The sequence below is a fragment of the Acinonyx jubatus genome, chromosome C1, assembly GCF_027475565.1.
Source record: "Acinonyx jubatus isolate Ajub_Pintada_27869175 chromosome C1, VMU_Ajub_asm_v1.0, whole genome shotgun sequence".
Classification (NCBI taxonomy): Eukaryota; Metazoa; Chordata; class Mammalia; order Carnivora; family Felidae; genus Acinonyx; species Acinonyx jubatus.
Window position 1 is genome coordinate 86,677,685 of NC_069381.1, and position 26,107 is coordinate 86,703,791.

At 36.9% G+C, this 26,107-nt stretch overlaps 1 protein-coding gene and 1 pseudogene across 5 annotated transcripts in view; both read right to left on the reverse strand.

Moving 5' to 3' along the window:
* The window catches only part of COL11A1 (collagen type XI alpha 1 chain), a 215,235-nt gene extending 195,997 nt beyond the window's left edge, over positions 1-19,238 (reverse strand). For 2 of the 5 annotated variants that reach the window (XM_027058472.2, XM_053214541.1), the window contains exons 1-2: positions 19,088-19,238; positions 18,424-18,621 (exon numbers count right to left, since the gene is read on the reverse strand). In XM_027058472.2, coding sequence (XP_026914273.1) covers positions 18,424-18,529 — 106 coding nt within the window. In that variant the 5' untranslated portion in view covers positions 18,530-18,621; positions 19,088-19,238. Of the gene's footprint in view, positions 1-18,423; positions 18,889-19,087 lie in introns of those variants that run through there. The other 3 variants (XM_027058478.2, XM_027058477.2, XM_027058475.2) reach the window with 2 other exon arrangements.
* On the reverse strand, positions 10,417-11,400 carry LOC106967025 (superoxide dismutase [Mn], mitochondrial-like; annotated as a pseudogene).
* Positions 19,239-26,107: the final 6,869 nt, after the last annotated feature.

Consider the following 26,107-nt stretch of genomic DNA (forward strand, 5'->3'; position numbering starts at 1 on the left):
CAGACACACAAAAATTAAAGGAGTTTGTGACCACTAAACCAGCCTTACAAGAAATGTTAAGGGGGACTCTCTGAATATTCATATATATAGATGGAGAACCATCTATCATGCTAATGGTCAACAAAAGAAAGCTGGAGTAGCCATACTTATATCAGACAATCTAGACTTTAAAATAAAGACTGTATCAAGAGATGCAGAAGGGCACTATATCATAATCAAGGGGTCTATCCACCAAGAAGACCTAACAATTGTAAATATTTATGGGCCAAATGTGGAGGCACCCAAATATATAAAACAATTAATCACAAACAAAGAAACTCATCGACAGTAATACCATAATAGCAGGAGACTTCAACACCCCACTCACAGCAAGGGACAGATCACCTAATCAAAAAATCAACAAGCAAACAATGGCTTTGAATGACACACTGGACCAGATGGACTTAACAGATATATTCAGGACATTTCATCCTAAAGCAGCAGAATATACATTCTTCTCCAGTGCACATGGAATGTTCTCCAGAATAGACCATATACTGGGACACAAATCAGCCCTCAACAAGTACAAGAAGATCGAGATAATACCATGCATATTTTCAGACCACAATGCTATGAAACTCAAAATCAACCACAAGAAAAAAATTTGGAAAGGTAACAAATACTTGGAGACTGAAGAACATCCTAGTAAAGAATGAATGGGTTAACCAAGCAGTTAAAGAGGAATTTAAAAGGTATATGGAAGTCAATGAAAATGATAACACCACAACCCAAAACCTCTGGGATGCAGCAAAGGCAGTCATAAGAGGAAAATATATAGCAATCCAGGCCTTCCTAAAGAAGGAAGAAAGATCTCGGATACACAACCTAACCTTATGCCTTAAGGAGCTGGAAAAAGAACAGCAAATAAAATCCAAAACCAGCAGAAGACAGGAAATAATAAAGATTAGAGCAGAAATTAATGCTATCAAAACCAAAAAAAAAAAAAACAAAAAAACAAAACAGTAGAACAGGTTAATGAAACCAGAAGCTGGTTCTTTGAAAGAAGTAACAAAATTGATAAACCACTAGCCAGTTTGATCAAAAAGAAAAAGGAAAGGATCCAAATAAATAAAATCAAGAATGAGAGAGGAGAGATAACAACGAACACAGCAGAAATACAAACAATAATAAGAGACTATTATGAGCAATTATATATATGCCAATAAAATGGGCCATCTGGAAGAAATGGACAAATTCCTAGAAACATATACACTATCAAAACTAAAACAAGAAGAAATGGAAAATTTGAACAGACCCATAACCAGTAAGGAAATCAAATTAGTAATCAAAAATCTGCCAAAACACAAGAGTCCACAGCCAGATGGCTTTCCAGGGGAATTCTACCAAACAATTAAGGATGAGTTAATACCTATTCTCTTGAAGCTGTTCCAAAAAATAGAAATGGAAGGAAAACTTCCAAACTCTTTCTGTGATGCCAGCATTACCTTGGATCCAAAACCAGACAGAGACCCCACTGAAAAGGAGAACTATAGACCAATTTCCCTGATGAACATGGATGCAAAAGTCCTCAACAAGATATTAGCCAACCAACTCCAACAATACATTTAAAAAATCATTCACCACGACCAAGTAGGATTTATACCTGGGATGCAGGGCTGGTTCAATATCTGCAAAACAATTAACATGATTCATCAGATCAATAAAAGAAAGGACAAGAACCATAGGATCCTCTCAATAGATGCAGAGAAAGCATTTGACAAAATACAACATCCTTTCTTGATAAAAACCCTCAAGAAAGTAGGGATAGAAGGAGCATACCTCAAGATCATAAAAGCCATATATGAAGGACCCAACATTAATATCATCCTCAATGGGGAAAAACTGACAGCTTTCCCCCTAAGGTCAGGAACAAGGCAGGGATGCCCACTCTCCCACTGTTATTCAACTTAGTATTGGAAGTCTTAGCCTCTGCAATCAGACAACACAAAGAAATAAAAGGCATCCAAATTGGCCACGAGGAGGTCAAACTTTCACTCTTCGCAGATGACATGATACTCTATATGGAAAACCCAAAAGATTCCACAAAAAACTACTGGAATTGAAATCATGAATTCAGCAATGTTGCAGGATATAAAATCAATGCACAGAAATCGGTTGCATTCCTATACACCAACAATGAATTGACAGAAAGGGAAAGCAAGTAATTGATCCCATTCACAGTTGCACAAAATAACCATAAAATACCTAGGAATAAATCTAACCAAAGAGGTGGAAAATCTATACACTGAAACTATAGACAGCTTATGAAAGAAATTGAAGACACCAAAAAATGGAAAAAGATTCCATGCTCCTGGATAGGAAGAACAATACTGTTAAAATGTTGATACTACCCAAAGCAATCTACATATTCAATGCAATCTCTATCAAAATAACACCAGCATTCTTCACTGAGCTAGAACAAATAATCCTAAAAATGTGTGGAACCAGAAAAGATCCCGAATAGCCAAAGCAATCTTGAAAAAGAAAACCAAAGCAGAAGGCATCACAATCCCAGACTTCAAGCTGTACTAGAAAGCTGTAATCAAAACAGTATGGTACTGGCACATGAACATTCAGATCAATGGAACAGAGTAGAGAACCCAGAAATTGACCCACAAACATATGGCCAACTAATCTTGGACAAAGCAGGAAAGAATATCCAATGGAATAAAGACAGTCTCTTCAGCAAGTGGTGCTGGGAAAACTGGACAGCAACATGCAGAAGAATGAGCCTGGACCACTTTCTTGAACCTTGCACAAAAACTAAAAATGGATGAAAGACCTAAATGTAAGACAGGAAGCCATCAAAATCCTTGAGGAGAAAGCAGGCAGAAACTTGTTTGATCTTGGCCACAGAAACTTCTTACTCAACATATCTCCGGGGACAAGGGAAACAAAAGCAAAAATGAACTATTGGGACCTCATCAAAATAAAAAGCTTCTGCACAGCGAAGGAAACAATCAGCAAAACTAAAAGGTAACCCACAGAATGGGAGAAGATATTTGCAAATGACATATCAGATAAAGGGTTAGTACCCAAAATCTATAAAGAACCTATCAAACTCAACATCCAAAAAACAAAAAATCCAGTGAAGAAATGGGCAAAAGACATGAATAGACACTTCTCCAAAGAAGAAATCCAGATGGCCAACTGACACATGAAATAATGCTCAACATCACTCATCATCAGGCAAATGCAAATCAAAACCACAATGAGATACCACCTTACACCTGTCAGAATGACTAACATTAACAACTAAGGCAAAAACAGATGTTGGAAAGGATGCAGAGAAAGATGATATCTTTTGCATTGCTGGTGGGAATGCAAGCTGGTGCAGCCACTCTGGAAAAGAGTATGAAGCTTCCTCAAAAAATTAAAAATAGAACTACCCTACGACCCAACAATTGCACTAGTAGGTATTTATCCAAGGGATACAGGTATGCTGTTTCGAAGGGACACATGCACCCCCATGTTTATAGCAGCACTATCAACAATAGCCAAAGTATGGAAAGAGCCCAAATGTCCATCGAATGGATGAATGGATAAAGAAGATGTGGTATGTGTGTATATATATATATATATATATATATATATATATATATATATATACACACAATGGAGTATTACTCAGCAATCAGAAAGAATGAAATCTTGCCATTTGCAACTACGTGGATTGAACTGAAGGGTATTATGTTAAGTGAAATTAGAGAAAGACAAAAATCATATGACTTCAATCATATGAGGAGTTTAAGAGACAAAACAGATGAACATAAGGAAAGGGAAACAAAAATAATATAAAAACAGGGAGGGGGACAAAACAGAAGAAACTCATAAATATGGAGAACAAACTGAGGGTTGCTGGAGGAGCTGTGGGAGGGTGGATGAGCTAAATGGGTGAGGGGCACTAAGGAATTTACTCCTGAAATCATTGTTGCACCATATGCTAACTAATTTGTTTGTAAATTTAAAAATAAATAAATAAATAAATAAACTAGTAAAAAAATTTTAAAAATTATTTAAAAATATAAATAAATAAATAATAAAAATAAAAAATAATATCTAAAAGCACTATGTCCTTAAATATTCAACTTTTTTCAACATCTTTTATAGTTCATGTGAGCACCACCCATATTTCCCCAGAGTTAGAATTCTCTTGATTCCTGCTATCCATTTCTCCTGACCACTTTGGGAAATCTCCTTACAAAAGAATAGAAGACTGAACAGGTTTCCATCTCTAAAGGTCCATCAGATATCATCCAGGAAGTTCCCTGACAGCTTATGCAATCAAATGAGATTGAATCTGTATTTTCATGTTCACATTTCCATTATTACTCTATAGCATAAACAGACATTAATACACTATCATTGGCATTTTCCCCTTTCAATAATTTCTTTTTGTATTGCAGAACTGTAAGTTACATACAGCAACTGTGATGTGAGTTATTTAGTAAAAGGTTTGTTAACTAAAATTTAAATTAAAAAAATAAATTAAATAATTACACAAGTTTAAAAAAAGTTTCAAAAACTAATATTTTAATGTCTGTCTTCTGATACTATTTCTACATTTATATCAACACATATATGCTACATACCAACCTTGTATTGCAAACAAACATGAAGTACTAGAAAATAAAACATATTGACCTAAATTTTCCCATATTAAAAAACATAGGTTTGGAAGTTCATCTTTAAGTGACTCTGTGGCACAAATAATGTCAACAGAAATTACATAAATTTCCTATGTCCCAACATAGGTCTTTGTACCTGAAATGATCAGATTTTTTTTTCTGTATTCTATAATATAATATTTGTACTATAAAATGGGATAAGTAACTGTTTGAATACATTAATAAATTGCAAGCTTCTAAGATTTTGGTTGTAGAGCTTACACTTAAATACGCCTGGGTATGGGAAGTGTTTAGAGTTCCTTTTATCCCCAAGAGATTCTATAATAAACTTAAATGTTTTGTCATTTTATTAAATTTTTTTTCAAAGTTTTTATTTTTTTATTTTTGGGACAGAGAGAGACAGAGCACGAACAGGGGAGGGGCAGAGAGAGAGGGAGACACAGAATCGGAAACAGGCTCCAGGCTCCGAGCCATCAGCCCAGAGCCTGACGCGGGGCTCGAACTCACGGACCGCGAGATCGTGACCTGGCTGAAGTCGGACGCGCAACCGACTGCGCCACCCAGGCGCCCCTGTTTTGTCATTTTAAACCTATATTTAGAGAGAGTAGATACCCCTACAGAAAAAAAAATGAATAAAATTAATATAAGTATCTCAAGGCTCAAGTTTTTGTTGGGCTTCTTGGAAAAACTGTATCATTGCTATTCAAACAAAGAATAGCATTAAATTGATAATGATATGAACAAAGACACATATAAAAGAGTAGCCTGTAGTTTTAGGAATTTTGAAGTTAATTTCATCAAAACCAGGCACCTAAAAAGACTAATGGTAATACCATTTCAGAAAACAGAAACCCAACAATCAAATGTAAATGTACTTCCTTATAATCTCACGAAAATACCAGCTTAAAAAATCAGTTACACAGTGAAATTCAAAATTGGATAGGCCAGGGTAAAAGAAATACATAGTGAAATATTCTGAAGAAGAAGTAATGGAAAAAGTGTGACTCCCACCACAATCCATTGTACCCACATCCCACTATGGACTGTTCATTTTAATTCTGACCTATTTAGTGGTTGAAAGAAATGCATAAATCGCAGGATCCTAGCCTCGATTTAGCACTGATTCGAAATAACAAATAAATTTGCTTTGAATAACAGAATGTATGTTCATTTCCTTAACAACATTTAATATATTTATATGTAGTGTCTTTTAGGTCTTCACCTGCAAATATCACCCATCTACTTTCTAAGTAACCACAAGTCCCACATTATTGCTCTGTTAAACCAGGGAAACAAAATACAAACTCCCATTACCGTTTGATGCAATTATAGTCTCTTAAAACAACTGGATCAATGTGCATGGTGTCCATCAAATAAGTAAAATGATTTACCAAGCGGATTTTTTTTATTTTAATTTTTTCTTTTATTTGAGAGAGATAGTGTGTGCATGAGCAGGGGAGAGGAGTGGAGAGGGAGAGAGAGAGAGAGAGAGAGAGAGAGAGAGAGAGAGAGAGAGAGAAAGAGAGAGAGGGAGAGAATCCTAAGCAGCCGCCACGCTCAGCACAGAACCCAACAACATGCTTGATCCCATGATCCTGGGATCATGACCTAAGCAGAAATCAAGAGTCAGCCACTCAACTGACTGAGCCACCCAGGAGCTCCTACCAAGTGTAATTGAAGTGTCACATTGACTATGTCTAAAAATATGTAAAATAAAATTAAAAACTATGGAAATTATTTGGATAAGAATGGCTTAGATGCTACCCAAATAGTTTAAGACAACATTTGTACTCCTTGTACTCCAAAAATAACTAATTCTACATTTTGTATAGGGTCTTAAAATAAAATCTCTACCTTAATTTAAATAAGTCATTATGAATGACAAATAGACTCATAGGAGAAAAATAAATCGGTAAATGAAGGTTGAGGAGGCATGGATGTTAATATCAAGTAAGAAAGGTAGAAAGGCCTCAATTAGATGATGTCTGAGCAAAGTCTAGCAAGGCCGAAGAGGCTCCTCTGTCCTGATATTTTGACAGAAGAGCATTCTAAGCAAAAGGAATAACAAGTACAAAGAACCTGATGTAGGAGTTGCCCCAAATGGGAGGAGTTGGAAGAAATGCAAGGAGACAATTATGTCTTCAGCAAAGAAAATAAAAGCGGTCAGAGAAGTAAGGGTGAAGCAGGTTGGAGGCAGGTTGTATCGGTCCTGGGGATGTTCATGGAGTTTAGATTTTATTCCAAGTTAAGATGGAAACCTACTGGAAGTTAAGGGGAAGAGAGGAATAACCTGAATGAGTTCATTTTCCAGACCACTGTGGCTGTTGTGTTGAGAACTGACTACAGAGGGCACTACAGTGGAACAGACTGTGCAGAGAGCAGACAGGAAGCAACTTGCCACTCTCGAGGTGTAAAATTTTGTCAATTTTGCTGTTTTGGACTGAGAGATGAAATACTGGGTCAGATGCTGGATATACTCTGAAAACATAGCAGACAGGGTTGTTGATGGGTTGGATACTGGAGTAGGAGAGAACAAGAGTCAAAGCTACTCAAGCATTTTAGTTTGAACATCATGACTAATTGTTTTGCCATTAGCTGACGTGGGAAAGATGGTGAGAGGAATGGGTTTCAGGAGTTCTGCAATTCAGTTTGGGGCATGCTAATTTTGAGATGACTTAATACATTCCACTGGAAATGGCTAAATAGGCAGTTGGGTATATGAGTCTAGAATTCAGGGAAAATACCTGGGGTAGAAATAAAACTTTGGGGGTGACAGCCTATTAACTTTATTTAAACTGTAATTAATTAATGACACTTATTTTAAAACTCTATTTGATATAACTTTCTGTGAAAGAAATCATTATGACTTAAAAAATGCTTATAATAGGGGCACTTGGGTGGCTCAGTTGGTTAAGCATCCAACTTCAGCTCAGGTCATGATCTTGCAGTCCATGAGTTCGAGCCCCATGTCGGGCTCTGTGCTGACAGTTCAGAGCCTGGAGCCTGCTTCAGATTCTGTGTCCCCCTCTCTCTCTGCTCCTCCCCCACTCATGCTCTAACTCTCTCTGTCTCTCAAAAATAAATAAACATTAAAAATTGTTTTAAATGCTTATAATAAATATCTTATCCTCTCAATTAATCTAAATAGAGATCTTGGTCCAATATATGAATCCTCAAAGACAACAACACCAACAAAAACAAAAAACTACTTATAATTTATGTCCTAAAACATGCTATAACTTGGATAATAACAAGAATGATCACATTTAAGGTTTAAAAATGTCAGGCTCATCTTTGTCTTTTAACAAATTTTCTAAATATGTACACACATTTTGTTTAATGTATCCCCTTATAAAATAGGAAGATAATTCATTCATATATCTTTCAAGTTCATAATGGCCATAACTCTGTATCAAGTGTGACTGTACTAATTATCTTGGAGAACTTCAGGTGACTTTACAGTGAGCTGACTATTCCAGAAATAGTATCAAGGCCCCAGTTCTCAGGTTGTCAGAAGACCCAATGGTTGCAGCCAAGTGGAACCAGCAAATATTGATAAATATCAAAGTATATACTGGCTTTGCCAACTTAGCCACCTCCTTGTATTTTTTTAATTAGTCACATGATTCTGTGCTATGCAGAAAAATCTATCCATACGGTCTTCTGTTATGTGGCCCTAGTCCATTGTCCTAACCACAGCACTCCCCTGATAACACACACGCCCCATGAGAATAGACACTGGCATGCTATCCTTGTAGTCAGGGCACTTAACACTGATTGCACATAGAAGTGAGTCATTTAATTTTCACGGTTATTGAACACCTTAACCCTGAACTTTCTTGTATCATAAAAAGCTTCTATGAAAATTGAAAGCAGAAATAATATCACAACTCTGAGGATGGCAAAGGAAAGAAGAAATGCCAGCTGAGAGAGTGATACTTAAAAAGTTTGGCATTTCTGATTTACAGTGGCCAAACCAATTAAAATGTTTATTATAAAACTAAGATTACAGTTTCAATACAAGCATTTGACTTTAATGTTGAGAAAAGCAATATTTGCTAGTATTTAGTTTATTACATGCTATGGACAGGAGGATTAGAAAAAAGCATTATCTATATTACAATCAGCTGATCTATCAAATCAGTTTTTGCAGAGTTATTACTGTTGGGTAATTGAATATTTATCAAATGATCTGTACATAGCAGATAAATAACCTTTTACTTGACTTCCAGTACCCTTTTATACAAGCCAGACACATTCCCATTTTTGTGTGTATTTAATTTCTTGTTACAGAAGATCCATAAGCCCTTGGATGTGCATCAAAATTATCTGTGGAGCTTTATAAAACACCTATGTTTGGAATCCATACAAAATAAATCAAAATCCAAAGGGATGGGACTACAAGTGATTGTGATTATCAAGCCCTGTCTTCTTGACTTTAGTAAAATCCCTTGCTTGTGAGGTCATTAATTCATACGATAAACATTTATTGGCCATCTATTATGCTCCAGGTTTAATGCTAGAAGCCAGAGTTTCTTACATAGATGAAAAAGATTCATTCCCTGTTTTCATTTTATCATCAAAAATATTCCGTGATTAGCATTCAACTTTGGAGTAAGTGTAATGGTGTAGCATGCTTTAGGATGCTTTGCAAGGCCAACTACCTCAGTCTGCATGGTGGAGGAGAGTTATTTCTTTAAGAGATAATTTCTAAATCCTAAGCAAAAAGCAATGATAAGCAGTTTGGGAGAGTATGTAAGGTGGAAATCATAGCTTGCTTGGAGGCAAAACAGAGACTGACATTTTCAGGAAACCACAACAATATCAGCACTAATCTGTTCAATATACTTTTGTAGACACTGGCAATAATTAATATATATAACCTTATATAATCTATCTCAGGTTGTTAGTTAGGCTATTGAAGAGCAATTCATTAGAGCTTGACCAACACTTTTCACTTCATTCAACAAAGATTTATCAGATGCTAACTGTGACAGGCTCTGTTCTGTGTGCTTGGGACACACTAAATAAAATAGACAAAGACACCTATCCTAATGATTTTAGGACTATGGAATGGATAAGAACAGAATACAAAAAATATATAATATTCTTCCAAATTATCCAAAATCTATTGTATCCAAATAGATGTAACCACTATTAATCTTACTAGGCACTTGAAACTTTATATACTCCTTGCTTAAAGATGATACACATAATATAATAATTATAATACATGCATAATATGCAAATTACTTTCTAACCTGAAGAATGAGTGAGCTAAAATAATCATGAAGCAATAAATATAGATAGGCTATTCTTTACAATAGTTACTAAGCAAAATCAGAAATTCCTAATAGCATACAAAACCCAGATAAAAGTTTCAAAATAAACATATGACAGGAATTTTCCCACTGTCATTCCCACTGGAATTTTCCCCAACAGATTGATACCACTCTTGGATTAAACTGTTTTGTTCACCAGCAAACAGTGAAATGATGATTTACATTGATGTCAAAGCAACAGTACCACTTCATATGGTGTTTCTCTCTATCAGAAAGGAAACTACAATTTTAGAGGTCTTCTAGTAAATCAGTAACTTCAAATATGTAGAAGCAACCTCAGAGAGAATGTGCAAAAGTGTTCTTCAAATGAGGAAAGCTAGAGAGACATCCCAAGTCTTTGACTTACAGAGAAGTAAAGAAAGAGAAGATCTAATTACTGCTGACACGACATGAGGAAGTCACTTCACACCACTGTAATTTAACTAGATTTAACCTTGTTCCAGTCCACTGGGCAATGTAAGAAGGATAATTAATAATCTAAATAGTGACAACATTACATACTGTGCATTCTGGCATCTTGGCAGACACTGGGGACAGAAATAAAACTAAATCATAGTCATTACCCCTCAGCAACTCCTTACAGAAGGCTAACATATAAATGAGTAATTTTTAAAATAATGACCTTCTTTTGCAAATTATGTATCTTTTAGTTACATTCTTCCAGTTGATTACACTCCAAACAGCTTTTAGATAATCAGATCTGACACTTTTATAGTGAAGGTAATAAGCATACTACCATATACGTGTCTCCACGTATACTACCATATATGTGGAATAAGACCTGTTGTTCCTTGTGATGGATACTGATTGGAACAGGAAGCAATTTGTAAGTGTCCTTATTACTTAATGAAACCAAGCCAACCACAATCTGAACCTTGAATGCTAACAGACACAGCTGTCAACTTCTCCTTAAATAAGTCAAAGGAAGCAAAGTAACATTTGCTGGTTTCCAGCAACAGCCCTTTTTGTTCTCCACCATCATTAGGGCTTAGGTTTATTCTTGAAAGAGTGGTATGGCCTCCACCACTGAACTTTAATGCAGTCTGAAGAGCTACCTGAATTATAACATCACTTTATGCCAAATCCTCTCTATATTCCTCCTTGGTGGCATTCAAATTATGCACACAATTGCCATGACGTGTACTGTCGTGCAGCTGCATGATTTTGTGCATTAATATTAGGCCCCTGGGCACTATAACCATAAGTCAGGGATGCTGTGTGCAAACATTAGAACACACCATGAAGTAAGCATGGACAAATGATCAAAAGCACGGGCTCTGGAGCAAGACTGTCTAGGTTCACATCCTGGGTCTATCACATAGGAGCTGTGTGACATCAGGCACGATAATTCTCTGTTTTTCAGTCCCTTCATGGATAAAATGGATATTTTAATATTAGCTTACTTCCAGGGCAATTATCAAAAAGAAATGAGATTCTATATGAAATGTGCTGACAACAGGACCTGGTATGTAATAAGCATGCATTTAGTGTTATGTGGAGATATGAAATCTGATCTAAATCTTGAAGTAGAAGACATTTGCTAGGTGGAGGAGAAAAGAACAGATATTCCAGGGAAGGAGAATAGCACGTTCTAAGCCAGAGGAGAATAAAGGCAAGAGGTTTAAGATGGCTGAAGTGCAGGGTAAATGGGGGCAGGTTTGTGGCAGGTGGGAAATGGCTGTTCATGAGCCCGGACATACAGAGGGGTCCCATCGTGAAGGGCGCTCTATATCATGCCAAACCATTTGGACCACACATTTATCTTCAAAATCAGTGAAATATTTTGAAGACTCATCAGCATTCAAAAAGAAGAGTGACAGCTCATAAGTTGTGCGCCACTGTCAGACTCAAAGAGAGAGGTCAGAGAAAATACCACTTGAATACACACAGCTCTTCTTTCTCTTCAGAGCCAAGAGCACGAAGTGCAAAAGTGCCTTAGAGTTTCTTATTAGCTTTGTCAGGAATTGCAACCACTGCTCTTTCTGGCAGTCATCCTTTGGGAAGTTGTTTGTGAACAGCTGAGTGAGGAAGGAAAGCCAACCACCTCACACAGTGGAAGGTTCACGCCTGTAAGCCCGGATGCCAGTTTACCAGTCAGACAGAGGAAGGAAGCTTCCACTGACACTCTATGCGCTCAAGTTCTATGAATAGGGACCTTCATTTGCCTGTACAGTACAGGGCCATTCAAGAGCAATTAAATTTGTTTAAAATAAGAAAGAAATGCTTTTTAAGGAAAAAAAGGAGGTTTGAAGGGATTGTAAAAGTTGATTGTGCTAAAGCACTTTTACACAGGTTTGTTTTAGTTCTCAATTGTCAAGTCGTATTTAAGCTGGTCTCTTACTCTGAAATATGATAACCTTTCTTTTCTCTGAGTTCTTTCTCCTAAATTAATAGCACTGTCTCTAATTCCATGCGCAGCAAGCAAAGAGTTTATTTTACCAGATAACAGTAGGTCTGGTGATCAGCCAATGTCTAAAGAACCACTAGCCAAGTCAGTAGTAGGCCAAAGACTGCAACCGATAGATACTACTCGCTAAATCACTTTAAAATCAACTTTCATCTTTACCGGCTAGTATTATTCAGGTTGAGTTTGGAGACAACGGAAAATAGGGGGGAAAAGCCTATAAAAATAAAATCACATTAGGGTTTTGCAAGAAAAAGAAATACATATGTCAGACGCATTATAATAAAGAAGGCTAAAACTAAACTTTATGAAAAAAACTAAAACTTTATGTTCTGAATTAAACTGCAAGAGACATTGGAAGAACAAAGTCCAAATTTTGGAAAGTCATTATAGTATACCAAAAGCTACACTGAAATCTACATTTAAAGTGAGAGAATTTAGGGAACACTGCAACTTTTTTATACCATCTGTGTATACCTCTCTTTCTTCTTTGCTAAGGGACAAAACTTCAATGGTCTAAAACAAAGTTTGGTTTCCTCTCACCACTCCCAACTCAGGTCACATTTCCCCAGTATCAAATGAGGGAAGTGGAGGAGAAAAAGCAGAAATGCAGATCAGCTCTCAGCCCCCACTCTGCAGTTGCCTTGAATTCCTAATGATTACACCAACTGCCCCTAATTATTTCTCCAAAGGTAGGAGGAAAAGAAAAGTATGTTTAGGATACAATAGAATTCTGGCTTTTGAATACTAAGTATAATCATTAAAATGATATAAAGTGATGGGGAGAGCTCAGTACTTATAAGAACCCTGTATTCATACAAATTGTTAGAGTTGATCATGAATATAAATATTTAGCTTCCACAGTATCTTCTTCAGGACGCTAGGGACATGTACTGCTTTTTCCCTAAAGATAGGAAAACTCTTCATTTGATGGAAATACTAGCCCTACCATTATTGTTGCCAGCACAACAAATATTGTGGCAACCTCTTAAGAGTGTCTACTTCTCTGTAGATTAACTGTCCATTTATTCATGAGGTATAAGTTGTTTATGTAGTCTCAGATGGTTTAACAATCCAAAAGGAAAATTAATTAGAATTTGCACTACTAAGTGCTCTCCTATTTTTCCCCAATGTTTGCCACTTGTTCGGAAAAAGATTATTATACAAGCAAGTCATAGCAAGTAATAATCAATTCATTATCTGATTTAGTAATAAAACCCTATATATATATATATATAATATACATAATATATATATAATATATATACATAATATACATAATATATATAATATATATATACATAATATATAATACAGCCAATCTAAAAGAAACTTGAAAGACACAGAAATTTGACAGTATTTGCAATAAATATAGAGATATATTATTAAATATATTATTTGAAATGCCTGGCCCTCCATCAACAACTTTAGAGTGGATAAAAAAATCACATTCCTAATCCAGCAACGAACGTACATGAAAGGTATTTTACAAACTATTATGCTTTCTACTCTGATACCAATAATCTTACAGAATCACATAATCAGGTATATTAACAATACAAATTATCAAAAATTACCTTCCTCCAAACTTAAAAAACTGAGAAATTTTTAAATGCATTCTATAACTCAATTTCCTGTCTGATTTTCTTCAATTTCTTTAATTGAATCCATCTTCTCACTAAATCTAAACTCTAATACATTCGTTTAAGCAATATTTGGTCGTTCCATAAAGTCTCAGATCACTATTATTTTGAGATATTTTTGTCACTATTGCTGACCTTCACTCTACTTACTTAGAAAAACACTGAATATTATAAAAATGTTTTTTTATTTTTTATGAGAAAGAGCATTCAGCTAATAACTTTTCTATGATTTAGTTTCCTCATTAGTAAAGCAAGAAGGGAGTAAAGAGAAACAATCTCTACAGTAATGTCTATCTCTAGCATTCTCTTTTAAAAAATCTTATCTAAACACCTTTTCTTCCCTTGAAAAATTCATCTTTTTATGACATACTCTCAACCAAGCTTGATTTGAGTTCATTCATTATCAGTAAATACACAATGCTTCAATAAATTAAGCAGAGTGAAGAGAGTTTTTTCAGAAAAAAAGCAAATTTCTAGAAAAGAAAGGTGACTACTTAGTTTAGGGAGGTTTTTTGTTTGTTTTGGGGGGTTTCTTTTGGTCAGAAATCCTACCCAAAAATCTAAAAGAGATTCATGTTTGCCTTGCTATATTTTAGGGATAACTTAACTTGAATAATATGCTCCTTCTATGTTACTCACCCTGAAGTGAACATAGAACCCAAAAAATTAATTAAATAAATTGTAAGCAATCATACTACCTAGGTGTATATATTTCTCATTTGCACTTCACAATTGTGTTAACAAATATGAAAATACCTCTTACAGAGTAATTTTTATAAAGTAGAGACTCAGGTGTTTATTATGAAGTAAATTGTCACTTAAGAGATTAACAAACTTAATTTCAAAACTAATAGACAATTTTGTGATGGTGTACATGTTTAATTGAATATATATGTGCCCCTTAATCTGTGTAAAACAAGCAGGAAGATGCTTCTCATAAGACACCTAATTTTCTTTATTGTTTCTCTATTATAGACTTTGTCAATTTTTATTTAAAAAACAAGAGGAAAGACAATATAAATAATCCTAGCAGGCACTGCATGTGTTGTCAGATGTATATCTGATCTTTTAACTGATTTCTGATTAAGTAGCCTCAGTGGCAAACTTGATCTCTTTACAAAGTTGGATTAGCACATACCCTGGAAGCCAGCACCATTTCACCTGCTGATCCTGGGCACTCAAAACACTCCAGGAAAGCTCACTACCAATTGTTAACTAGCTTTGAAAGTCCTTTATAAAATTAATCAACTTTTTGCAAGGCACAGTATTGGCTTAACCACCAAAGTTTGAATACCATTTTAATTAGTGAAAAATGATTCAATTACATACTATTTTTCTCAGTATTCAATTATAACTTAACCCTTTTTTAAACCCTTAAAACCATCACTCTTAACACAATCACAGCATAGTCACTATAAATTCCAGGTAAATCTCAGGTCCTATCTATGATAAACAATGGCCTAATTGATAAAGAAATCCATAAATTTCTGAGATAAAACATTTATGTCAACCACAGGAAAATATATGAGACATAAAATTGAAGTTGATGCAAGTGAATATATTATAAAAATAACACTCTTACATTAAATCATAATAAATACTAAAAATCTTTAATAAGCATGTGAAAGATGACCAAATTACAGTTTGGATTTGCAAAGTAAAATAATATGATTCTGTATGAGATTATAAATTTTATTTTAATCCATTCACTCCAAAAACTATTCTTTGTAAGGCAGATGCTTTAGGATCCTAACTATATTTTCTTTAGAGTCTAATTTATTGGCAACCCAGAAATTTTTAAGGCTTTAATGTTTTAAATCCAAGAAATGCAAATTTTAGATGAAAATAGGCTGTTTTAAATTACCTTTTGATTTAGCAACCAAATCGCACCATTGCATCTTAGTGACATCAATAAACTATAGCATACAATACCTTTATTTAGAAACTGGAATGAAATAATATTCATTGTTACTTCAATTGCAAATCTGATGGCTAGTATAAGAACTGGACACTGGGTTTATATTTCCCTTGTGTGATGATTCAGACCAATGTTTCCTTTTTAAACATTAGGATACTATTACTTCCTTTATGAAGTTTATTAAGTGGCAAAATGCCTTCAAGAGTACATTTGTAAATATGTAGCTTCCCACTAGGTAGTAAGCACCTAGCAACTTGATGACACAAATACCAAATCTTACAGTATGACTATACACTCTTGTAACTTTTGAGACATTTCATCAGAAATGACAAATAAAAACAACACATGATCCTTAAACTTTGCTATTTCTCACATTACTTGGTCTTATAATAATAGTAAAGGTTCTTTTTCCACCATTTACTTGACATGGAACTGAAATGTTTATTTAAAAGTGTTTCACATCTGAAGCTAGATTGAAAAGAGCCAATTTATGCAACGCAAGTGTAGAAATTTGATCTTTCTAATATCCTTAGAGCTTTAAGGAAGGCCAAATGTGGAAAATAAGACAGAAATATCTTCAGTGAAATAATCCTTGAATGCCTACAATGGTGTCTCCTGAGTTTATATTTCATGTCTTCATTGAAGAAACTCTTGGTTTCTACATTTTTAAATTCAGAGCTGCCATTATGGTACATTTGTCCATATGTGTGTGTAACAAGTTGAAAAAGAAGGAGTATATCTGTTCTTAAGGATTTTAAGAGGCCTATGTGCTGAGGCAGATGCTTAAATTCCAAATAAATTCCAAATAAATTCCAAATAAAACCAGCAGAGGGCAGAACAGCGAACAGAAATGACCAACCCAGCTGGTGACCAGGTACCAAAGGTAAAAAGCAAACTTTTGATGGATTCCACTCTCAAAGACTCTATTTATCCTTAAAAATGTTTAAATTAATGCATCAGAATAATTAGCATAACTCGTATCAAAATTTAAGCACAGTCCTAAGGAGGCTCTGGCTGTATTTACCAGTTAAAGTCAAGCAGAAGAATAATCAACCACAGCCTGCCACTCCGGAAGGTGAACACCACTAAGCTTGGGGAAGGAACACAGACCTGGTGTGCCAGAGTTCGGCCTCCGGGAGCGCTAATTCCCATTAGGGAGAGCTCAGATCTTGGCATCTACCAGGGCCAGACTCAGGTTTCTGCTAAAGCCTGCGCATTTGGGGTTGACAACTTCTTTCTCCCTCGGCCAATCCTCGCCACCCTTCTTCCTACCCCCCACTTCTCTGTACACTCCTGACAAAGCTTGCTTTTCTACTCTAAGCTGTTCGGGCTCTGTTAACTCCAAAGGCGTTTGCCCGCCAGTCGTGTCTACAGCACCTAACGGACCGCTCCAGCCAGATGCCTTTGCGGGAAAGGGCGGGGGAAGGGGAGGGAGGAGGCGGAGGGGAGGAGTGAAGTCGCTCTCCCTCCTTCGGTACTGACAGGGCTGCAGTCTTCCGAGCAGGTCTGGTCATTGAATATTTGGTGGTGCCACGTAGGAACTTTTCCTTACCTCTCCCCTCCCACCCCATCCCAGGCCCCCTCCTCTTCCCTCCCAATCCCTGTTCCTCCTCTCCCACCCCATTTGCTTGGCGAGTTTCATCATTCTCCAAGAGAACTGCGAGTCCAACCTGCAAGAAGAAGGGGGGGGGGGCGCGAGGTGGGGGTCAAAGTGGAGAGGAGTGGACTGAGATTCAGGGATAAGTGTTCCCCCCATCTTCAACCCGTTCTTTACAACCTGCCAATTTTTTTCCCACTTAAAATCTCTCCAAAACGCCACACACACCCACACCCACCCACCCACCCACCCACCCACCCACACACACACACACGGTGTTCTCAGTCTTCTAGATTCATCACCTCTGCTTTCTCTTACATCCCTAAAAGTAAAAGAGCCTGTTTCTCACTTTGTTCCACACAAAGAACTTTATCAAGGTTCATTTTATACCCTTTCTCTATATTCCAGCTCACCCTTAAAGAGATACTTCCATTAGTTAGAATCTGAAGAAACCAGAAGATGTGTTCCAAGGGCAATCTAGGGACTAGTCCTCAAACAAAAGCTCTGCACAACTGCCCTTGTGTTCAAGGTAATATTTTTCCTCTTTTCAAAGACGCTGGAAAGTGGTGAAGGGCATTTCAGCGGGCTCTGTGCTGACAGATCTTTTTTCCTGCTACCTCTTCTCCCATTACTGTCCCGCCTACATCCATCTCTCTCTCCAGCCTTCACTTCAACCTGGTGGCAGCTACAATCTGGATTTTATTTAGGAGAATTGTTTTCGGGGGGGGGGGGGGGAGCTTGGGAAGGTGGGGGGAGGAATGGCGGGGGAGGAAGGGTGAAGAGGGGGAGGGGCACAGAATGACAAAGACCGACGGCAATCTCCCACCTCCCCAAAACCACTTTTTTTCTTACCTCCTCTGACCTCACTAGCCTGGAAGAGGAAAGTCAGTGCGAGGGTTGTTATGGTGAAATTCCAGAGCCACCGTTTCGTTTTCCACCTAGAGGACCACCGCTCCATCTCCGAGCCCCGCACTCAACCGTGAACTCAGCCCTCGAAATTGCGATTGCAGACCAACTTCGTCCCTTCCCAGGTATCGTCGGGGATGTTTGCTACACAGCCATTGAGGAGGGAGAGGGGGGAAAAGTCAAAGGGCTTTTTCTTTAAAATTCGATGGTTGGCCTCCTTCCTGTGTCTCGCCCCCTCCTCTCCCTCTCGGTTGGCCCCGCCGGCCGGGACCCTCCGATCCGTCCTCCGCGGGGCCCTGCCTTCAGACTGAAGGCAGATAAGGGGCTTCAACCGAAAATCTGAGAGGACTGCGTGCCCCTAAAGGCTTCATGCCGTCAGTGGGCCGGACGAGAGGCTCCGGGCAGCCCCCTCCTCCGCCCACTCCCCTCCCGCGCCCCCCTTACCCCGAGCGAAACTGACAAGCCGGTTGAGGGTCAGACCCAATCACACGCCTCTCGGGCGGCCCCGAGCCCGCCCCCCTCTCCTCCAGCCCAAGAATCAGGACTCCTGGCAAGCCCAGCCCACCAACCACCCCCCATCTCCCGTCGCCTCGCCTCCCTCCTCTCCTACCCAAATCCCAGAGAAGAAATGGGAGGGAGTTACGCGGGACGCGTGCTTGGCTCCAGCACTTTGGGAATGAAAGGAATTGCAGGAGAGCCCCGGAGCCCACAGAGTTTTCAAGGAGCTTCTGTATTCAATAAAAACAGCTACTTGTCTACTTGCACCCGTCTGTTAGCCTCTCGTTCGTCGGCGGGGGAGGGGAGGAGCCCAGCGTCTGATTTGCCACACCGCTGGAGTTCTGGGCTGGCAGCCGTAACCTTATCCTTGTGCAAAAATCTGCTTCTTATAGCAGACGTGGAACCGGAGGATACATTGCTCTGCCCGCTCCGAAAAGTATTTTTATTTTTATTTTATTTTATTTTTTGTGTCTTTAAACTGAGAGTTAGAAGGGATGAAGGTGAGATGGAGGGACCTAGAAGGTCAAAACACTTGATCTTATAGGGAAGCTGTCCTTGGAGATCTGAAACTGACAAGTTTCTCTCTTAAAATGTTTAAATTCTGCACTAGCTTCATTCAGTCTCGTCTCTTAAAGAGCTGAACTGTACCCTGAAACAGGAGGAGAAAGATGTATGGGAGCTGACATTGAGGGGGTGAGTAATTTCATTTTCCAGCTGATTCTGACATGATCCCGGATGAGGGGGCAAGGCGGAGGACAAAAGACCAGGAAAGCATCTAACAAGAGATCTCCAAGCATTTAGGCCCACAGCGCCTGTAAAGGGCCTCAGAAGCTGACAACATGGTCACCCCACAGTGAAAATAATAAGAGGCAGGTTTCTAAATTCCTTCCACTCACCCTTCCCCAAAGTAACCCACTTAAATCTGGAATATACATTCCCTGGTCATTTTTTCCAAGTTTAAATTATTCCCTCCTGTTGGCTCCTTTTTGTTCCTTAATATTTCCTGAGATGTCCCTTTCAAAAATTGTCTGGAACAGAGCCCAACAAGGTAGCCAGCATACATTAGGCACTCAGTAGAGATGGGCTGAGTGAATGGATACATTTTCCTGTTTGTTGACCAAGACTGGGAGCTTTGACCAAGACCTATGCTGAGTATTTAAGACATTTCAGTGCTTAAATTCTCAGTTAAGTTTATGAGGTGCATATGTCCACCCATCTCTAGGAGACTAGTTTTCTGTTAGTTATCAAAATATAGCTCTTGATCCATCATATTAATCAGACAATCCATTTATGTGGTTTAAAAGTTGGAAGGAAGGTCTTCAGAGACTAGTGGAGGCCCAAGATGGAATTAACAACATACATGAGGCATACAAAATGAGGCAACTAAAAAGTACCTTCAACGTGACTGTCACCTTCTGTGACAAAGATTCATTCCCACATCAAGAAGTTAACCTCTTAGGTAACAGGTAAAAATAAAAACCCCACTTTATATTAGTAATGCTGTTGGCAGAATGTTTGGGATGACTTATATGAGCTGCAGAGAAATATCACCAACTAGCTTTTCAGAATCCAACCTCAAGTTATTAATATAATTTCATAAAATGATTGAATATCATATTGTGTTTAAATGTGGAAAGTACAATTACTAATTAAGAACCTTATGATGGAAATATAGGTCAATTTACCACCTTAATTATCCTTCATTTTCTGAAAATGAAAAATGTGTTTGCATTTTCAGTTTCCAAACTTTCTGAAACATGATTTTTCTGTTCAATACTTTGTATATTTATGAACTTATTTTATAGGCTTTCTCCTAGATGTGAAAGAGAAAAATTAATACAAAGTTTAGAAACACATATTTGTGAGGCTGCCAGAATCCTAAATAAACTCAATATCCAGAGATAGATAGTTACAGTGCTTGCAGCAACATGTATGAATGGTATTCCAAATTGTTTCTTAATAGCTCCCCTGATTTACTGAGAATTCCATGGGCTGATACTGTTCTAGAAGGTGAGAAATGATGCAGTCAGTCTAGTAAGCCCCACCTTCTGGTCACATCTCAGGCCTTCTCACTGGGGTGAAAGGGTCCTTTCAGGCAAAGTGTCTTGGGTAAATAGAGTTATTACTACTTTATGCTTTCTGTACTCTGTGGTCTAAATTCCTCTGGCCAAGGCCCAGCTAGGCATAACCTGGGTCTGAATTAATGCCTCTGGAAGGAAATAGAGTATATTCATGGTAACGAGTAGGTAATTATGTCTAACTCCTCTAGTCTGTAGACAGCTGCCAGACCTAGAGCCTCCCAAGAGCCAGCTCATAGATTTACAGGAGATAAATTCAGCAAAAGGAAGAACAACACTAAGCAACAAAGGGAACAGAAGGAAGCTGGGAGACACATATCTTACCACCTTCAACTTCTCAACAGATAACTTCCTGGGGCATCATTTCCTAGGTCACCTTTCCACTGGTCCTTGCTGTTTATACGTAGATTCAGAATGTAACAGAATACAACAGTTTTCCTGACCTAGGTCTTTAATTTGGAGCACAGTTAGCTATATGACATTTCTTATCTTGCCACATTAGAAAACAATGTTTGGAGATGTTTGTTCAGCTTTGTAGAATTTGTTCTGATTGTAAGCCTTCAACAACAAGATGGAAACAGTTTAGAGAAAAAAATAGTCACTTCTTGGGGCAGTTGGTTGGCTCAGTCCATTAAGCATCTGACTCTCGGTTTCAGCTCAGGTCATCATGATCTCACAAAGTTGAAATCCTTGAGATCAAGCCCCGTGTCAGGCTCTGCTTACAGCATGGAGCCTGCTCAGGATTCTCTCTCCCCCTCTCTCTCTGTCCCTCCCCCACTTGCATATGCACACACTCTCTCACTCTCTCTCTCAAAATAAATAAATAAACTTTAAAAAAATTAGTCACTTCTTTTGTAGCAGTATTTAGGTTGACTTGCCACGGTGGCTTCTCAGAGAAACTAGGATAATAATTTGATAACTGAGAAGTCAGATTAGGGGAATTTAAAATTTCTAAACAAACTTCAGTGTTCATAGAGCTTTAGTAAACAATGTGACAAGTTCATAGATCTCCCTTAATATCTTCACAAATATCTAGGAATCCAGAAATACAGATTGAGAGCCAATGTGTTAATTATGGAGACCTCAGTAACCAAATTGGACTGAAGAAACCTTGTCCACACCTGGATGCCAGTAATACAAATAGTAATAAAGTATTGGAGGTAGAGAGGACTGTATATAATAAGACCTAAATCATTACAGGTACAATTAGGGGAAAGAAGAAATAGATGAAATAGCAAGATTTCAGAAAATGTGCATCATCTTTTAAATCATTTGGCATTCATTCCTCTTTTCTCATACTTATGTTTTATTCTATTTTTGTTACATACAACACAGATATGGATGTATGTAATAAATATTATATATAAAATATGCATATATATGTGCCTAGTATATGTATATACATTTTCTCCAAACATTTTACTATAACTAAAACTATTGCATCAAATTTTACTTATTGAATGATAAATTATTACGGGGGTGGGAAACTCTTGCACACATCAGAAATACTTAAAATGTTTAAAAGAAAATTGCTGTTGAATATAATCCCTCTCTTACTGTGCCTAATGGTTTGTCTTTCTTGCCCTTTTTTGAACTTAGGTCAATTATTTTAAGAAAGAAATGACTAAGCAGTTTGACATTTATTTTACAGTTTTTCTAATACATGAGTGGTTAAAAATTAGGCTCTGTTTAAAAATGGTGTTAGTCCCTCTTACCTCACAGATGAGCCATTGTACTGCCGAAAGTGGGGGTGGGGAGAGGACAGGAAAGTTTATTTCCATAGTCCATCCTAGCTCACAAGTACCCCATAGTGATGACTGGGTGTTTTTTGGCACCTTTCCTGTGAAACAACTTACAGAACTTCAGAGAAATCCAAATTTAGCCCAATTTCCATGATAAAACAGAATCTTCAGATGAAAATTTGGTCTGTTGGAGTGGTGAAGGAGCCAGCTCAGAAATGACAGACCCATCCTGTTTAAAATAACCTAAAGAAACAAAATGTAATGAGCCCACAACAAGCAAAGAATATGGACTCATACATTCATGTGCTTCTCTCTTAAAAATATCTTTTAGTTAGCTATACTTGTTATCATAGTTCTTTTTCATAATTGTCCAAAGTATAGAAAAGGAATGAGAAATGAATGATTCAGGATAAAAACTTGGATATTTTTTGGACCTTTGTCAAGATATTTTTACTCTCTGTATCTTTTTTCTTCTTTATAGAATAGATTTGGCATTTGCTAAGCTCCTGTGTGTCAGCAAAAATATAACATGACTTTTTACAAAGTGGTACAGGACAGCATCAACATCTCTATCAGTAGAAGGAGAAGATGGGGTTTAAACATTTTCATGAACCATGCGTCATGGCCAAAGTAAGTATCGCAACAGTAATATATGCCGATGACGTTTCAATGTATATTGGCATCCCAACTATCATTTGAGTAGTAATCATCTTGATTCACACTAGCTGTTCCTAATAAAATAAGGTTGCTGAAGGTAAGAGTTTTAACTTCTTTAAAGGGATTATTTCCTGGGGCACCTAGGTGGCTCAGTAGGTTGAGCCTTCATCTCTAGATTTCGGCTCAGGTCATGATCTCACTGTTCTGCTCCTGGGATCGAGCTACACCTTGGGCTTCTCACTGACAGCATGGAGCCTGCTTGGGATTCTCTCTCTCTCTCCCTGTCTCTCAAAATAAATAAACAGTTCTCTTAAAAAAGAGTTTATTTCCTCTTAAGAATCTACTCATACAAATAGTTTTTTTTAACACTTATCATTTCATAGTATAAATAATAAAAGGAACAAAGATGACCAAATATATCATTGCACTTTCTAAAATAAGTAGACTACTTGCTTCCACCTCTACCCTGTCTTCACAGAGTGATCTACCCACTGGCATTTGTCAGTATTTTTGACTTAAAATGATTATTGTTTCCAGACAACCATATGTAATCTGTTTTGTGCCTCCACCATTTGTACCAATTCATTTCATTTTGGAACCAAATGCATGTGCTTTGGAAAATGAAGACTCACATAAAACAGATTTCTGAATTATATACAATATTTCTATTATTTTTATATGACAGTCTTATACATTCTCTTCATGCAACAGCAAATGCCAAATACAAGATTTAAGGCTGGTGAATATGGTTAAATATCAAAATAGATCTGATTTTTAAAACATCTGTGATGAATAACTCCAACTTAATTTGTTTTGCAGATCCTTAGTGTTTAATAACCCTCCCAATATTACATTTTCTGCCAGTACTGGTATGGTCAAATTATTGCACATTCAGATGCTGGACAAACAATAGATCCTATTTCAAAAGTTTTCACAGTGTAATCTGTAAAGACAGGAAAATCACACATGGATTTAAATGGTTGCAAAAAAAGCAGTATTTTATATGAAGTTATGCTTTTAAGAGCAAAACACCTTTGTCACTATAATAACTTTTTTTTATTTAAAGTTATTACTTTGTTGTTGTTGGTCTTCATAAAATCTTCATGAGGTAGGAATGTGGCAATTTTAATAACTTCATTTTAAGGATGAGGCTAGGCATACTCTAAGTTCAAACTAGGAACACAGAAACAGAATGTGTGAAAAACATTTTATTTCAAACTTCTGCTCTCATTATTACTTCTTTCTTTATAAATAATGCATTTCTATAATACACATATTTTTGTATTTTGTAGCAGGCACATTATTTTTCTTATAGATTAACCATTAAAATGAATAAAATTCCCAGTACTACAAATCTTAAAACAATGAAAGTTAATGTTACTGACCTTATTTATAGCCTTAAAAAATCTATAAATCTAATTAAAGACATAGCTTTGACTACATTTCTAAGAAATAAAAAACCTGTTCTTAAAGATAAATGAAGATAAGTTCTGTTTATCCCAATGCCAACTTTCAAGTTTCACTCTCTTTTGGGATTTTAAAATCATTCTATAACTGTATATGCTTCTATAGACAGGAAACACTACTGACGTTAACCTTAAGTCATTTTATACTTTCCAAGAAGAGAAAAGATAAAAGCATTCAGTATGTTAAAAAGAAGAAATATCATAATTACATCAATATTTTGTAAATGAATGGAACATCTTGAAAGTTTTAAGTATTAGTTAAGAACTCTAGCCCAAAATTTTAAAAATTTCAGGCAGAAGATATTTCAAGCCTTAGATAAATATTTCCTTCTAGACTACACATTAACTTCTAGACTACACATTCATTCTACGTTGTATCTTGAACATCTTGGTTTCCTCTTCTCATTGAACTCTGTATGCTTTTATTGATGCTTACCTTAATCGTGTGCTTTAATTCTGTTTAAAACACAAAAGATCCTGTTTAAGTGATTTTTGTCCATTATTTTAAAGCATTGGAACTTTAGATATGAGTCACTATTATTCCTGAGACCCAAGCTGGGTTGGACCCCCAGGAACATACTGGCAATACCATGGAGCTCTAACCAAACTGGAAGGAAGGGCAAACACCAGTGCCATTGATGAAACAAGATTTTTGAGGTGTGGACAATCAAAACAAAGTATGACATAACCCTTGAGGCACAGTTTACTGGAATATTTTACTAAATTAATGTTGAAACTTCACAAGATCCATTCTGCTGATATAGGTCCCATCAAGCTTAGATCTCTTCATTTCTACCATTTCATGATAATAAGGATCCTGTAGGGTTTGTGTCTAAGCTCCCATGAACTTTGATGTCAACAACCAACCAGCACTGCTTCCTGTAGTCACCATTGTATTCTCTTGTTGTTTCTACCCAATAATTCCGAAGCAGGACATTTAATTAAATTTTGAAAAATGGGTAAGAATGAAAGAAGGAAAATGTCAACAAATTCATATAAGCAATTTTAAATCATTGCTGACAAATAAATTTTTTAACTCATATGTAAACATACTTATATTGTAATGCAAATACAGACCAGCAAAAATAGTGCCATAAGTTATTCTCAAAAATATGTCATATATATGGATAATGATTTCACAAGTATTTGAATGGAATAGTGGCCTAAATCCTAGAACTTTACATTAGGG